This window comes from Ambystoma mexicanum, chromosome 8 (genome assembly GCF_040938575.1).
Source record: "Ambystoma mexicanum isolate Mex_15411 chromosome 8, UKY_AmexF1_1, whole genome shotgun sequence".
Classification (NCBI taxonomy): domain Eukaryota; kingdom Metazoa; phylum Chordata; class Amphibia; order Caudata; family Ambystomatidae; genus Ambystoma; species Ambystoma mexicanum.
The window spans coordinates 488,733,957-488,750,479 of NC_090929.1; the positions used below are offsets into that span (position 1 = coordinate 488,733,957).

General features: G+C 46.5%; 1 protein-coding gene across 1 annotated transcript in view; it reads right to left on the minus strand.

Annotated features, from left to right (window-relative positions):
- LOC138472125 (uncharacterized protein DDB_G0287625-like) overlaps positions 1-16,523 on the minus strand; it is a 221,634-nt gene that overhangs the window by 105,668 nt on the left and 99,443 nt on the right. Inside the window, exon 3 of the mRNA XM_069610128.1 lies at positions 4,330-5,218. Within this exon, the coding sequence (XP_069466229.1) occupies positions 4,330-5,218 (889 nt within the window). The remainder of the gene's footprint in view (positions 1-4,329; positions 5,219-16,523) is intronic.

Below are 16,523 nucleotides of genomic sequence, written 5' to 3' on the forward strand. Positions count from 1 at the left end.
CTGTTAATGTGTACAGGAGGAACCCCCCCCCCCCCCCCATCATAAGCTTCCAGGCGTGCGTTGTGTCTACCGCCAGAGGTAAGGTATAGGCGTCACAAAATGGCAGTCAATTGAGAAAAAAACACACCTAGATTTGAGATTCATAGATAGTGGGCGAAAGGACTGGGATTCACCATGCAATGGATGCTTCAATGTGCGTGTGTAAGATGGGTGCACACTGGACTTCTCAGAGTGTGTCCTAGGGATGTATGTTTTGTGGGTGAAATACTTACTGCAGGAGGTGGTAGTTTAGGATGGGGTGTGCGTAAAGTTCTCCAAACCTTGTCTGTTGACGCAGGTTGACGGCTGTCCGGTACTCCTTCTACGTGTAGATATTATCCGATGCTGCTTCGGACGAATTATGTCTTGACAACCACCAAGGTGAGTCGAGGTGGGAGCAAGGGAGCTTGTTAGCAGCTGCTTGGGGAATAGGTGGTGCTTGTCACTGCAGCCGGGTATAAGCTGCGGAGTACTACTTTACCTGTTGGTTGAGCTCAGCGTGGGATGGGTACCGGGCAGAGGGTCTAAGGGCACAGTGGGCTCTTCTGTTTGGGTATGTGTGCAGGGTATATGGGGTTCGGTAGCAATGATTTGCGATATTGCTTATTGGTGGGTGGCGGCCTGCTTTGCCTGCTGACACCTGCAGACACTTCTCAGGTTGTTTCTCGGCAATTGCCCTTTGCCTTGGGGCTGTAGCGGGCAGAGGGCTGCCCTAGAACTCTGGGTTTTAAGAGAACATTGGACCACTCAGGGTCAGGGGGAGGGGTTACACTTAGGCAATCACAAGGGGAGGACTGGGGTGAAGCAGGTGTGGGCCGGAGGAGCAAAATACTATTTTAAATGTAAAAAGGAGTCACAGCGAGGAGGGGAGCACACTCACCTGCACCTATGACCCAACTTGTGCAGTGGGAGTCGGGTGTACACAGCCACCCACGGTATTACCGAAACAGCCAGCTTTAACCAATCAGGGTAGGGGGAGGGACGGGGTGGGTGGAAGGGTGAGGTCAAAAGGCAAAATGAAATGTGCTACCAAACAAGATTGGAAGTGGTATATAGCGATGCAGGCACTCACCCCACAATGAAGATGGAAGCTGAGTGTGGGAGCAGGCCTTTGCAAGGTTTATACCTTGCAAATGTGTTCCGGGCCTTAGGGCAAGACATCAAGGCCCAATTAGTGGTTGGAGAGCAGGAGGAGGAGGAGGCACAAGGGAAACAAGGAGCTGGGCAGATCATGTGGGGGGGGGTGAATAGAGCCGAGTGGAGCACACTGGATTTAACAAAATTAAAAAAAACAAATTCACCAACAAAAACCAAAAGGGAGAGGTCAAACGGCAAAATGAAATGTGCTTCAAACAAGACTGGAAGCGCTATATTGCGCTGCACACACTCACCCCACGATGAAGCTGTGGCACTCTCAGGGGAGTCCTGGCAGAGCCACTGTTCAAAAGCAGGTTTTGGAGACTGTCGGAGCTCCACCCCGGCTAGCCCCGTCGGTAGTATATAAAATGTTAGGTGCAGAGTAGGTAGTAAGGGGGGCATAGTGTGGAAGTGAGTAGTGGACAATCCTTCTAAGTTAAGGAGGTGTAGCTTTAGTGCAGATTTGTAGGAGAGGGTAGTAGTAGCATTTGTAACATGGATGCAGAGTGCCAGTGGTGCAAGTCAAGGTGGGAAATGGTGCAGAATCAAGAGTGAAAGCAATACGGTTTGAGAACTGAGATATTATGGAGGGGGCTAGAGATGAGCCAGGATGGAGGACAGTAGCGGGATATAGTGTTAGCTATGTATAGGTGGTGGAAACCCATGCAAGGATTTGTAAATAAGTAGTAGGAATTTAAAGAGGAACCGGTTAATCACGAAAAGCCAACCATAAAAAAGGTGGTGTTTGGAGGAGAGAAAGAGCAGAGTAGATAATAGAGAGTGTGTGTTACAAAGCTGAGCATTTTATCCAGCATGGAGAAGGAGTAGAGAGTGAGGAAAAGAAGCAGGCTGGCACAGCAGACAATGCACCCAATTACCAAGGATAGTATGAGCATCTAAGCAAGTTAATCCTAGCCATGATCAGTACAGGAATAATTAAATATTAAAGGTTAAGGCTACTATGAAAATGGACCAGAAGAATGCATGCTTTAGTAGAGGGAAATAATAAGTCAGGAGCAAACTAGAAGTGTGAATTGAAGCGGGTGCATTGAAGGCAGGAAGATGGATTTCTTCTTTCTTGGAGGAGTAAAGCATTACACAACTAAGTGCTATACAGTGCAGGTTTACAGGGAGACAAGCGAATATAGGAGTAGTGAGGTTGGGAATTTAAAGTAGAGAAAGAAAAGATGTGCGTGTCATCCGCAAAGGGGTGGTGCGAGAATCCAATGAAACAGATCAGTTGGCCATGCTAGGAGCTTCAGGAGGTGACTAGTAATGAAGAAGACGGAGACTTGAGGGATGACAACAGAGAAGGGGGTTGGATCAGCGGTGCCTGGTTTTCACGAGATGGAGAAGTATTGAAGAGAAAGGTAGGAGGCAATCAAAGTGTCTTGGATCCCAAGGATGGTGAGGGTCTAATAAAGTGAACAGTGGTCCAGCATATCAAAGTTGTTTGAGCAGACCAGTCGGATTGGGATACAGGATATTTTAGAGATGTGGGTGGGATCCAAATCTGTAGAATGGCAGCTGTGAAATCCAGACTGGAGCGGATCCAGGAGGTCATCAGGTTTCAGGCAGGAGGATATCCTGTTAAGTACGAGTTATTCAAAGATTTTACAATAGTGCAAATGGATAACTATAGGCTGTTAGTTGGCTGGCTTATTGGGGCAAGCCGATGGCTTCTTTGGGAATGTTCGGTAAGCTGCTACATTGAAGCAGGTTGGAAAGATTCCAAAGGAAAGAGAGAAGTTAATGTGGGAAGAGAGGATGGATCAGGTGAGACGTTCCTTGACCCTTAGCGAAGCAAACGGATCTGAGGAGGAATAGGAGGAGTTGTAGTCCTAGGGATAGGGATGTGTGCCAGTTAACCGGGGGAGAAAGGAGCATTAGGAGGGAGAAATAGGCTGGTGTCGGTGTCACACATGTTTTTGATCTCAGATACAGTAGGCAAAGTCATCAGTGGATAGGGAAGAAGTTGAGGAGGAGCCAGCAAGACTTGTAGTGTGTCTGGAACTATTTGCAGGTGTGACAGCAAATGGCTGTAATTGGATTTTGAAGTAGGATGATTTGGCAAAGTTAAATATGGCAGTGAAGGGGAAGGGGCATTTTTGCATGTGAGGAGAAGACAAGCCCAATCCTTGCGACACTTGTTAAGGTAGCATTCAGTGTACATTTTGAGGAGGCAGATCTGAAGGATCGACCATGTGTGGGTGTGAGGCGCAGAATGGTTGAAGGTATGAGAGGGATAGTGGTCATCAAAGTAGGAGCAGAGAGCAAGTTTGAAGTCTGAGAAGGCGTCTCCAATAGAGAAGACTTGAGAAGAAGAGAGAACAAAGTACAGCATTTCAGATGCGCAGGAGGCAGGGGGCCACCGAGTCAGGTTTGAATTTACATTTAGAAATGACTGCGATAAGGGGTAGGGAGTTAGAGGGGAAATGTGATTCTGAAACTGAAGATGGGGTGGTCAGGGCTCAAATGGGAGACAAGATGTGTGGAGTGAGGGAGAAAGGAAGTCAAGGACAGGAGAGTTCCCTTTGGAATGAGAAGGGAGGTTGTGAAGTAAGATATGGAGCAGTCAGAGAGGAGGGAGCAGAGTTCAAGTTAGTGGGTGGGTGAGATTTTGAGGAGGTTAAAGTCACCTCTCAGGGTTATTGGGACTTCAGCCTGATAGAGTGAACTAGAACGTCCACAGTCAGAGAGGGAGTGGGAGTGGCTGATAAACAGGTAGAATAGTGAAAGGGGTGGACTGTAGGACACTGGTAGAACACTGAAGGGTTGAAGCTGACAGAGGGATTGACCTTGTTGATCATTGGGCCAAAAACACCACCTCTTTCGGAAGAGTGGGAGGAAAGCAAAAAGGTAACTAGGAGTAATCTATGTTAATGTGAAACAAACTGATCAGTGAGCAAACAGGTTTAATTACACATAGATTGGACATTCAAGAGCCCAAGAGTAAGAGTAGCATGAGCCAGGGGGAGGAGGAAGTATTGGATGTCACTGAGTCGTCACTGTGGCTGGACTATTGAAGATGCAGATGTTCATGACTAACATGTACTACAGGTTTTACAGTTTCACAGGCTATGAGGCCTAACAAAAAATGATACTGCAATGATACAACATTCAATTAATTGAATAAGATGCACATGGACGTACCTTTTACTAATTTCTTGGGCTGTTGGTGCTGGTATTACAGGGGAAGCCAAGCTGTATGGACTCCACGAATAGCCCAACTCTTTCCTGCTTTTCACTCTTGGAGGAGTGTAGGATCTGGTGACCAAGGCTCCAGGTTTATAAGATCGTGACCGTGATTGCCTATTTGAAGAATTTGTCTTGCTTCCAGCTCTCAGCCTACCGAACTGGGGTGGAGGCTGAGAGCAGGCATTGGCTTTTGCAGAATTCGGCCTCCAGATTGGCTTGGGTGACTGAGAGCGAGACCTCAGCCAGCGAGTCCTCTTGGACGTTGGGGAGTAGGAACGGGACCGGTTACTCCCAGAACGATCCAGGGACTGAGATCGACCTCGGATCAAGGAAGCCATCGTTTTTCCTGGAGAGCGTGACCGAACAGGGACCATGGGAGGCAACAGTGATTTGACTCCTACGACATGAGGAGCACCAATCTTCACCGGGAAGGAGGTTGTGTTGGCAATGTCCAGAGGGCTCACAGAGCTGGACAGGTAGTTTCTACCAGAGATTTCACTCCCAACATGTCCACCTATATGGTCTGGTGATGACTGAGAGAACGTTGGAAGCCCTAAACTTTTCACTGCTGAATAATTTCCAAGTGACTTCCTGAGATGTTTTGGATTTAGAAACCAGTCGGATTCCATAGATGCACTTGATGAGGTGTTGTTAACTCCATCAGAAGCCATAGGGTGTCTTGAAATATTGTCCACAGAGTTGTCATAATCTCCATCATGTTCTTGGTCAAAATCAAAACTCAGGCTCGAGGCCAAACTATTAACTTGAACCTTAAGTTCTCGCAAACTTTCTTCGAGATCATCAATGCTTGGGTTCTTCTTGTTGTAGGTCATTGAACCAGGATCTATGTAGGACAGAAATGTAGGATTTTAATAGTTGAATAGACATGATTCAATTTTATTGCGTGATTTGCAGTGTTTAAGAACATATTTCCCAAAGCTCACACAAGAAGAGTGATGTGACAAAATGAGACATCAGCCACACAAGCAACTTCAATGGACGCACAACAAGTAGCAACAAAGAGCATAAAGACCACGAGGCCCAAAGTAGAAAGAGACGCAAAGAGTAGCCAGCACCTTATTAATGCGGGATACATTTATCCCCTTCACAAATGCCTTTGGGATGGGTTCAGTGGTGGAGGTGGTGAACATACCTTTAAGACGCTCATTATGTGGGGGAAGTGAAATTAGACTGAGCAAGAGCTAGCAATATCTACAAAGACATTGGCGCTGGGTAGGTATGCATGATACGCAAGTAAAGTCCATAGTTATGGGTTGATTTTTCTTAGTCAAGCACACCATGAACTACTATTATTTTGGAGGATCAAAAATAACAATTAGTGCTAACATTTTACTATTTGGTAACACAGAGTCAAATGTTTGCCTTGCCGGGCTGTTAAAGCGATCTCTTGATCCACTGTTAGTCTCACACATTTTCAGAAGGATATACCTTCTGAAGCTTATCAGGTACATGGCTTTAATACTTCGACCAGTTCTGAATCTTGACAACTCTGGTCAATCTTATCAGATAAAGCCTCATTTGGACCATTAGCATATCTTTTATCTTTGAGAAACCAAAGGGTGTCTCACTTGCTAGTCCCCAGGGATCTCCCTCCCAGGTGGCCAGGGCACGGCCATCGCATTTGGTTACAGACTCTAGGGGTGGATCAGTGCGGGAGGATCATCTGGGTGAGGGGTGTGGTAACCAATACCGAGACGCGGTATTCCCCCCTTTCCCGTACCCATACCCCAACCTTTTTTATAGGATCCTCCAACGTCCCTCTCCCCCACCCCCTCATTCTACACAAACACTGGGTCGAGGAGGAGGGTGAATGAGAGTAAAGAGGCTAACACTTACATATCTCATTGGACATGTCCCGCTAATCGTGTCAGGCAAAGTCAGGCACTTGACCTTAATCACATACATCTGATACCCATTAGCTCCCCCCACACAGATAAAAGGCGGAACAAAGAGACACACTCTGAGTAAGATGGAACACGAGAAAGAGCAGAACTTCTGGGGCGAAGGCAAACCTACTGGAGCAAGACGACCGATCGAGGGATTAGAGCAAAAGGTAGGGGAGCCTTGAAGCTCCCTGAAGAAGGTTGTTGCTTATGGGAAATCGTGAAGGAGACGTAGAGAAAGCTAAATCACAACTAAGCAGAAACCTGCATTGTGTTTCAAGGATGCTAGCAACCCTCCCTGGTGAACGGCAGAGTTGGGGAGGCGTAGCCAAACCCGTGATATAAACCTTGACTCATGAATCAAAGCCGCAGAGACAAAAAAGGAACGCGCACAACCGGTGAGTTAGTGAAAGACATGAAAATGCGATTTGTGTCAAGGAAAGATTGAAGCTGCAACAGTGCATCTTACAAGTGAAGATTGCGCACAATGCTGATGAGACGCGAAAGAAAGCTAATCAGTGATTAACTTTTAAGTGGGTGATAACTGTGAAGCCAGTAATACAGAGAAGCGGAGTGGTCCAGCAAAAGGAAGTAGCCCACTCGAACGTCTCAGCAAAATGTGAAATGTTTTGTTATAAAGCGGCAAAGTGAACAAACTCTGAATTGCGCAATGGTCAAGATTAACCCTGGCAAAAGGGGAAGTGAAAAAGTGAGCGAGAGCAGAGGGAGAGCAGTCTTCTGCAGTCTTTTTACGCTGTCTACGCTGCCTGAAGTGCCTTAAATCTGCCATTTTTCGCAGAGCGGTGAGCGGAGCGAGAGCAGAGGGAGAGCAGTCTTCTGCAGTCCGTGCTGACAGCTGAGGACAATGGAGGTGAGAGAGACATTAAATCAGACTGAAATATCGGAGACTTGGCCTCACCAGTCTTACCAACCCACTAATACCAATACAATGAACCCCCCTCCCCCGGAGCAGCTCCCTAGAATTCTACGAAGTTCTCTGAAATCAACCAAAAGTAACACTATAAACCTTAAATCTACGCTAACTATTCAAAAACAAAAAGATCAACGACTACCGCCAAAAGCAACGATAGTCGTCTCTCCAGCTACTAAAACCTCAACAAATGCAGCGAATATTATTCTTTTCCCGACCCAAGCTTCAGGGATCACAGGAATTAGTGAACAAAGACCCGAACATATCCACGGGACTGTGGTGGGATTTGAGGCAGGACTTCTAAGTGCCTCGAACATTTCCTTTGAATCAATAGACTCGCAATCAATCCCCTTGACTGACAAGTCTGTAAATGTGTCGGAAATCTCAGACTCAGAAGGGGACTTAAAAGAGAGAACAATAGAACTACACGGTCAAATCACTGAATCAAATAAAAACAAAAATATTTTACCAGACATACCTGTATCCCCGGTCTCTCCGGCGACATGGACTTGCGGGGGGAGACCCCGGGACGCATCGCTTTTCGATGGATTACAGCAGCCTCTACCCCCTCACGCTGGCAATCAGCCCCCTGCCCGGCAGGCTCTGCCTTCCCGTCTCGGAATCGAGACAAGTGGTGCTCGGGACTCTCCCATCGGAGGACGGGCGACCCAGGCACCTGTGCATCCAGCCACAGGCAGGGGGAGTGTGGCCGCGGGAAGCAACACGTCAGGGGAGAGGTCAAAGGGGTTTGTCCCCAAAGAACCCAACGCGACCGCCATCCATGCGGTGGATTCTCCGGGAAACCAGGACGCGAGTGTGGAGGAAATCGCGAGCTCAGAGCCCACCCAGGACGATGTCGTCTCACTGCCGGTATCAAGGGGCCCCATCAAGGGATCTACGACGGACACATTGTTCAACACAAACTCAATGACAAGTACGGTGGCGGCCCAGTACCATGCCTCTCAAGATGCATTTCGAATTAAAACAAACCCTCACTTGGTCCCCCAAGAAATAGCCGGTGATAAATGTCCCACACAGGGAACTGTGGTTGTAGAGGGGGTGTCGTTGTGTGGATTCCCAAAGAACTTGCCCAATCATCAAAGTAATTCATGCGCAGTACTGCTCACGGACTCGCTTTTGGATTTGACGAGTGCACAAGTGGAGACAGCCACAACATCGGAACCGCCAACTAAACTCTCACAGGAACCTCCAAAACAAACCCAAAAGAAAAAGAGAATATACTCCTCAAACGTCAAAGTAAAAGGACACAGAGCTAGAAAAACAGGAAAGTTAGCCCTACCGGCCCCCCTTTTGTCAAGTGCCCTGAAAGACTTTATAAATAAACAATTTAAAAAAAAAGTAGAGCAAACAAGAATTATCGGACGCTGAAATGCTAGAGGCAATCCAGGATCTACCGCTGGTGAGCAAATCACGGAAATTAACCAATGAAATGCCGGGTCTGCCAAACCAGGCATAGATGCAAACAGTTGAAAGCATCCAACCGAGGGGGGAGAAAGAAGTCCTGGAACCCCCAAGAAATGAACGGCTAGCTGAAAGGGGTGAACCAAGTAAACAATTTAGGATCGATCCGAACAGTGAAAGGGGCGAAAATCTAAAAAGTACCAACTCAGAGGGGGCCATTCGATTACCTATGGATAAATCACACACGCCGGAGGTCAATCCGAAAGGGGCTTCGAAACCATCTAGCCCCAAAACCCTCGAACAGGACTTACAAATCTCGTCCACGCCTAAAAAACTTCCAGCCCGACAATCCAGTCCATACGTGATGTCTCCAGATATTTGTCCCCTGCCAGACGGTCGGTTTTCAGATGTGGTGACTTTTAATCCCGACGCTCTCCCGTATGTGATAAACCAAGCACCCCAACAAACATCTCACCTTAGATCTCCCCCAAAAAATCGAAGACTGAGTGAAATTGCGACTCCAGGTAATAAAGACTCTCCTTCAAAAAAAACAGACCTCCCAATCATCATGTCAGCTATCACCATTGCTTTGGCCCCTTTTTGTAAGCTTTACGAAGCAATTAATGACTCATTGAAAGACAGCACGGTTTTAACGGCAATGATGCATAGCAAACTGATTTTTGTTGAAGGATTTATCACAGCACTAGACCAAAAAAATAAAGACCGTAGCGATGCTTGGGACGAAAAGCTGAGCAGGATAGAAGAAGTTTTGACTCATTTAAAACAAGCCTCCCCAGCTACAGTGGACAAGGAATCTCAGACTGATGGGCAAACCGTGCCTCGAGACCTGGCACCGGTCTTTATTAGGCAACCAGAAAAGCTTCCTCATACCACCACAACAGTGTCTAACCAACAGAAAATGAATGAAATATTAAAATCAGTAACACCTGCAATTATAAGTAAACCATTATTGAAAATCGTAAAGAGAAACGAACCGAGAGAAAGCGGAGATCAAACAATCTCGGCTCTGGACTCACTGATGGTAAAAAGAAACAAACAAACAGAACGAGTAAAAGAAATCACGACTTTACCTGAGCTAATTGAAAGCGCAAATAACTCAGTAATTTGTACGTCTTCCTCTCCGAGATCGGTTGAAGAATTTATAACCCAGAGCTCACTAATGGACCTAAGCCAGCACTTAGATGAAACCAAGGTGATTTCAATGAACCCTACGGCCACAAAAGGCGTCCATGTTCATGATATCAATCCTACTGATGTTTCTAATGCTCTGACACAAGAAAAAAAACCTGAAGGAAAAAAACCCGAAAAAAAAAAACCAGAAAAAAAACCCCAAAGGTATGGACCCCATCGGTGTTCCAGTTTCGATAACTCGCAACATTCCAAAACAATCTACAGACTCAGTCCCTGACTCTTCTCGGAAAAAGAGTCCACAGAGAAACACCAGAGACGATCGTGCAAGACAGAGTGGTCTTTCCCTATCGAAGACACGTCTTTTTAAGATTGAGCAAACATCCTCAGCGGACCAGTATATGGTCTTAAACCGCAATATGGTGCTGAAAATACTCAAAAAGACTAAAACTCTGCAAAACTTAAAATCAGACGATTTCATACTTATAGAACCTTACCACAGTAAGAAACTAGCAAAGGCGTACCTGCATATCAAACAACAAGCTTTGAAAGATCTCTCTCAAGACGCCTATTTGGAATTAGCACACCTAGGGTTCAGTTTATTCGAGATCTCTACGTCGATCCAGAAAGACTCGTCAAGATACACCCACAGGACTTCCCCAAAAAGGAACTATAGGTTCAAATCTAGAACCGAAGACCTATATAGACCTGGAAGAGGAGGCGAAAGTCCACAAACTTCATCCCAGTGGCCAAATAAGTCAAGAAGAGACGAAAGATTTGAATACAGACAAGAGAGGAGACAAAACCAGAAGTCTGTTCGAGATATAGATCAAGCCCCATTAGAATGCTTTCGCGACCAGGAAAGGAGACCTTTACGGGCTGAGTCTCCGTTAGGAAGAAAAACAACCAATCGAACCCACCATGAAACAGAAAATGAAACAAAGAAGGGTAAATGGAGCTGGTTCCGCAACATTTTAACGCCAGGGCAAGCAAAATAGCAATCATCAAGGGATGCAAAGCCAATGATACCCGCATCCCATTCGTCTGCGACAACTCCAATAAGCAATACTTTAAGTATAGCATCTTGGAACACTAGGGGACATGTACACCTTACCAACTCTGAGAGCCATGATCTCAGCGGCTATGACATCATTTGCCTTCAAGAGACTTGGCTGTGTGAAAAACCCGCACTTGATGGCTACTCTATTGAAATATCACCGGCCCACAAGGGACCACTAGGCCGCCCTTCATCGGGTCTACTTACAGCGACTAGGATTGGTTCCGGGGTGGTAGAGAGGACATATGAAATTCTGGCAGTCCTAACCGCATGGAATTCAAGAACTTCCAAGACTAAGCCCGAATCACAAGAGCTGGTAGCAATAATAAATGTGTACTGGAACCCCCAAAAGACTTCAACTGTGAACACGTGTGAAGAAGTAACTAATACAATTGACGAAATCTCTATCAACTACAAATCTTTCAACATCATGATCTGTGGCGATCTTAATTCCAACTGCGCAACGTCCAGTTCAAATGAAAGAAATCGATCTACTAATTCAACCTCGCTAAATAGGGGTTTGGCCTGGAATAGAACCATGAAATCTCGCAATTTATACAATTCGGCCTCAGTGACGATTTCGGATTCCTTGCTACCGACCTGGGAACGGGTCGCATCTTCGGCAACTCTTGATTACATTTTCGTCTCCGACTCTCTACACCGTAACATTGTCTCCTTCAATGTCATCAAAACAAAGCACAGTGACCATAACTTATTGCATCTCAAATGCAAACATCAGGAGACTCTTTCGCAATTCTACGTGCCCGAAATTGAGACAAATTCACAACACACCCGTTTACGAATGAGTGCCTCAGATGTCTCCAAACTTAAAGACCAGTTCACAATTTTAACTTCGAATCCTATAGTGCAAGACGATGTAGCTAGATCGAGCTACATTCCTCTTCTCCTGGCCTTTAAGAAACCAAGAAAAACCCCAAATATGCTGTTCATCGAGCATACCCACGAATACAATGCAATTTTGGTCGTAAAACGCAGAGCGTTAAGAAAACTAAGAAGAAAAGCAAAAAGTGCAAATCTACCAACACTGTGGGAAACTCTAAATACGGAAACCAGAGACTACAAACAATGGCTGAAAAATTCAAGGAAACGTTTATATCAAGCTGACGCTGAACTGATGCTGAAGGCACTAGCTAATAAAAAATCTCGTGACTTCTGGGCAGTGATAAATAAACCAAACAAGATCTCAAAGTCACACATGATAAACCCAGTTTCAGAAGAAAACTGGATTACACACTTCTCAAATCTGTTCCAAGAACCAGAAGAAAACAAGGAGGATTTCATCAGAACGGGGGACTCATCATGGGTGGACCTGACAGATGCGAGTGATATCAACAACATAATAATGAAACTAAATTCATCAAGAGCAGCTGGACCGGACGGCCTAGCAAACTGTGACCTAAAGCAACATCCTGTCGAGTGGTCAAATCTTATAAGTGCGATCTTTAAACTCTGCAGGGAAAAAAAAACAGTACCGGAATCATGGTCTCAAGCGTTGATCGTTCCCATTTATAAAAAAGGCTTCAGAGATGACCCTGTGAATTATAGGCCAATAGCTCTTCTGGACGTCATCGGGAAGATTTTCGCCTCCTCCCTTCTGTGTCACTTCCGGAAATGGGCGATCTCCGCAAACTGCTACGATCCTCTACAGACTGGTTTTCAGAAAAATGCAAGTACCAGTGCAAACATTATGTGTCTGACTATACTTAAAGAAAAAGTCCTGACAGGTGGCCCTCGAGTCTTCCTTGCTTTTGTTGATTTATCTCAAGCATTCGATCGAGTGGGTAGGCAGAAACTCTGGGCGAAATTGAAGACATGGGACTGTCCGAATACAATCTTAGAGCCCATAGTCAGCCTCCATAGAGATACCTCCATCAGAGTCCGCCTAAACAACGCTGGCCTTATATCGAAATACATCCAAACATGTCGAGGGGTAAAGCAAGGATGCCCCCTGGCTCCAGCATTGTTTATATCATTCTTAGGAGATTTTAAGGACAGCCAAAACAAGATCAGATCATTCCCTCCCAAAATAGGTGCGACTCATATCCCAAGACTGCTGTATGCAGACGATTTAATCCTACTTGATCTGACCCAGGTGGGTTTCCAACGTCAATTGGATAATTCAAGATAACAACTTGGAGATCAACAAATCCAAAACAAAGATAATGATTCTGCAAAAAACGGCCATAAAAAAAAAAGGAGCGGTTCCACTGGCATCTGAACGGGAAACAAATTGAAGTGGTGGATTCGTTCAGATACCTGGGAGTGTTCGTGGACAGCTCGAAGAAAGCGAGCAGTATGCAAGCCAGTCTATGGTCGAAAACCAAATGTCTGACAGCACAGTTGAGAATGGTTGACCGAAAATACGGAAAGTTCTCCCTCCAACCGGCCATAAATTACTACAAGGCAAAGATTGTTCCATCACTGACTAATGGCATGGATGCCTTACCCTCCATTCCTCCTCTAATTTGGCAAAAATTGGAAGGTTACATATGGAGAGCCGTCCTGGGCCTACCAAACTCAACTCCGATTGCCCCAATCAGGCGTGAACTTGGCCTTCTGTCGTTGAAGGCAGTTGTGGACCATAGCTCTCTTCAGTTATATAGGAAAATTATCCACCCGGAGAGTCTTGAAATCTACCAAATAATGGCATCAGAACTGGAAAAAGGTTCTAATCAAACTATGAATAAGTGGGCTGAGGAGCAAAAACAAAAATTACACCAAATTGCATGTACAGAAGCAGAACTGAAAGACAACCCATCCAGGATAAAAACAAAACTGGAATGTTGGGACTGGATCAATACCATTGAGTCAGTATCCTCTTGCAAACTTCTTGAACACCTTCCCATGAATACCAACAAATTAAAAGAACCGATGGCGTATTGCAAGAAATATCCCGATAAATTACTGATGAGAACTTTTCTAAAAGCCCGTCTAAACGTCTTACCGACCGGAGAAATTTTAGCGATTAGAGCAGACTCGGAGAAAACAAATTGTAGATTATGTACTAATCCCGAGGTCATTGAATCAATAAAACATCTGCTGATGTGTTGTCCTGCTCTTCATCAGGCGAGGATCGCATATTTCTCCACCCTGACGGCAACCTCCTTTACAGGGAACGAAGATACTTGGTGGAAACGCCTGATAACGGGCGAAAAGACCCAATGGCACACGGCTGCCGCAAAACTTCTAAATTTGGCCTTGGAAAGAATAAAGGCGATTCCGGAGGTTGGCGCAAGATTGCTCCTACAATGAATCAAATTGCCAGGCATGCATCACTCATTACTTATCAAGCAAAACTAGGAGTGGACTCCTTTCAGTTGGACTGAAAAACGCTCTTGTAAAAATCTGTTTTTTATGATTAAATACAAGTAAATAAAAAAAAAAAAAGTGAATGCTTGAAGAGAAAGATTTCTTTGAACTTTTGTGCTTATGGTACTGAACTACCTAGACCAAGAGACACTGGGGCAAAAAACATAAGAGTGTGAGCTGAAGTGAAAGTCAAAGTGGTCCTTTGGAGGTCCATGCTAAAAGCCTTGCACATTCGAAAGTCTTCGACATCAGTAAAAGGTACGAGCCCGACTGAGGGACACCATAAGTGTGAAAAGTTAGGGGAAGGGCACCCATAACAAAGATGAATTAAGCTTGGGGAAGGGAACCCCTGCAAGTGCTGTGACTGCGAGGTACAAGCCCGGCCCATGGAGATCTGCGTTGAATCAGGTACTTGTTGATCGAGAGGTGCAAGCCCGGCTGAGGGAGACCTATGTTAACTGTTAAAGCTTTAAGAGATCCGAGCCCGATGGCGGGAGACCTACATGAAATTTTTGTTGAACTGTGAAATAACTTTTAGAACGCTGGAATAAGTGACTAACGTGGCAGGCTTTGATCCACGTTTTGAACTGCCTATGTTTTGAGAACCTGAGCAAGAGTGAGTCATCCTGTCTATGGGGGCCCCCTTACTCTGTGCTGTCCAACATGGGGAGGAAAGCTGAATCTGCCACTTTGATCCTTTATGTTATTACACTGATTTTCCTTTGCATACATATTGCCATTCACACATTTTTTGTATGAGAGATAGGGCAGGCATTAGGTTGTGTTACTATAGGCCATTTTGATTTGACAAAGACTGACTAGGACTGTGTTTTCTTTATTATTTTATGGTAGAGACTACTCCTGTCATAGATATAGGACAAAGTAGGAGTTTCTCCAAATCCCAAGAATCTAATAAAGGTTTTGAAACTTCTAACTCTTGTGTTAGTGTCATACTTGTGATACCTTGCCTCCCTTACACATCCCATAACAAACGTTACATATATCATGCCTGCCATGCCATTTAGGACAGGGGCTCCACAGAATTCCTGAAACTTTAAAAATGACCAGTAAGTTACAGACGGTTTATAGCTATATCTACCTGTCTGCAGCCAAACATGCAACTCCACTCAGCCAACTGCACTGGCTGCTCATGCAAAATGTAACATTCAGTGTAAGGGGGGGGGATTCCATATGGTTATTTATTTATTTTATTTGTATAGCGCACATAACCCAGAGGCATTTATGAGCTTTTTGCTTAAGAATTTGGTTACAGTGGTTGGGGCGCTCGAGAGCCCAAGCAAGATGTCCGCGGGACTTTGAAGCTCCGTGCGGTCCCGCCGTCACACCCAGGAATACCCAGGAATGCCCCTGGTGCAACAGTTAAACACACCCAGACGACTCAGGAGCATGTCGACCAGACACAAGTAAAAACTCAACCGAATTGATGGCCACCAAGACGCCTTCCGACACCATCGACGACTGAGGCCTCCAGCTCCGGCTCATAACGCATAGAGACCAGCACAGGAACACGCCCAACGCCTCTTAGCAGCCCCGCCGTTGTGGGAGTATGAGCCGCAGCACCAGGGCACCCCGCAGATCCAGTACAGGACCAAACCCCGTGCTGCACACCATGCAACAGCAGTGACTGCGGGGAGGGGGAGGTGAGCTGCGAGAACATTTCTCCGCCTGCTACGGTCCCTGCAGGCATCGGGGCTTGCCGCGATCTCGCCACAGATCAACGGCATATCTCCAGCCAAGGAGGCACAAGGGCACGCCGGTGCCAACCCGGGAAGACCCTCTGTGAATGAGGAGCTCGCCACCGCACCAGCGCCACCTCCGTTGGGCCATCTGCTGCCTCGAAGCACTGCCGAGGTGAGGATCCTGCAGACCCATCTGCGCCCCGGCCGGGGTGGTGTGGGGGAGCCTGAGGAGCGCTACTATGTGTTCCAGGCTGTTCAGGCTGAGACCCGGGACGGCATCTCCCACCGCCTCCCCGCCCACCATCAACCCGACCTGGCCCTCCCTCGTATCAAGGACCTGGGAACGTACCCCACTCCGCATTGCCTTGTGAGATGTGACAGCAGTGGCCCCGGACCAGACGCCACTGGTGGACTCTGGCAGACTCCTCTCCTGACCACCCGCCCAATCCATCTCAGGCAGCTCCAACGGATGGACATCGTCAACCACCACCGACTCGTGGGAGCCTTCCTGGAGAGAGGAGGCCGGCGCTGTGACAGCGCTGCTACAATAATCGAGGTGAGGAGCCAGTAGATCCACCCACGCCCCGGTCTGGGGAGGGCGTGGGTCTGGGGGGCCCCTGCTGTGTACTCCGGCCACCTCCCCAGCCATGGCCAGC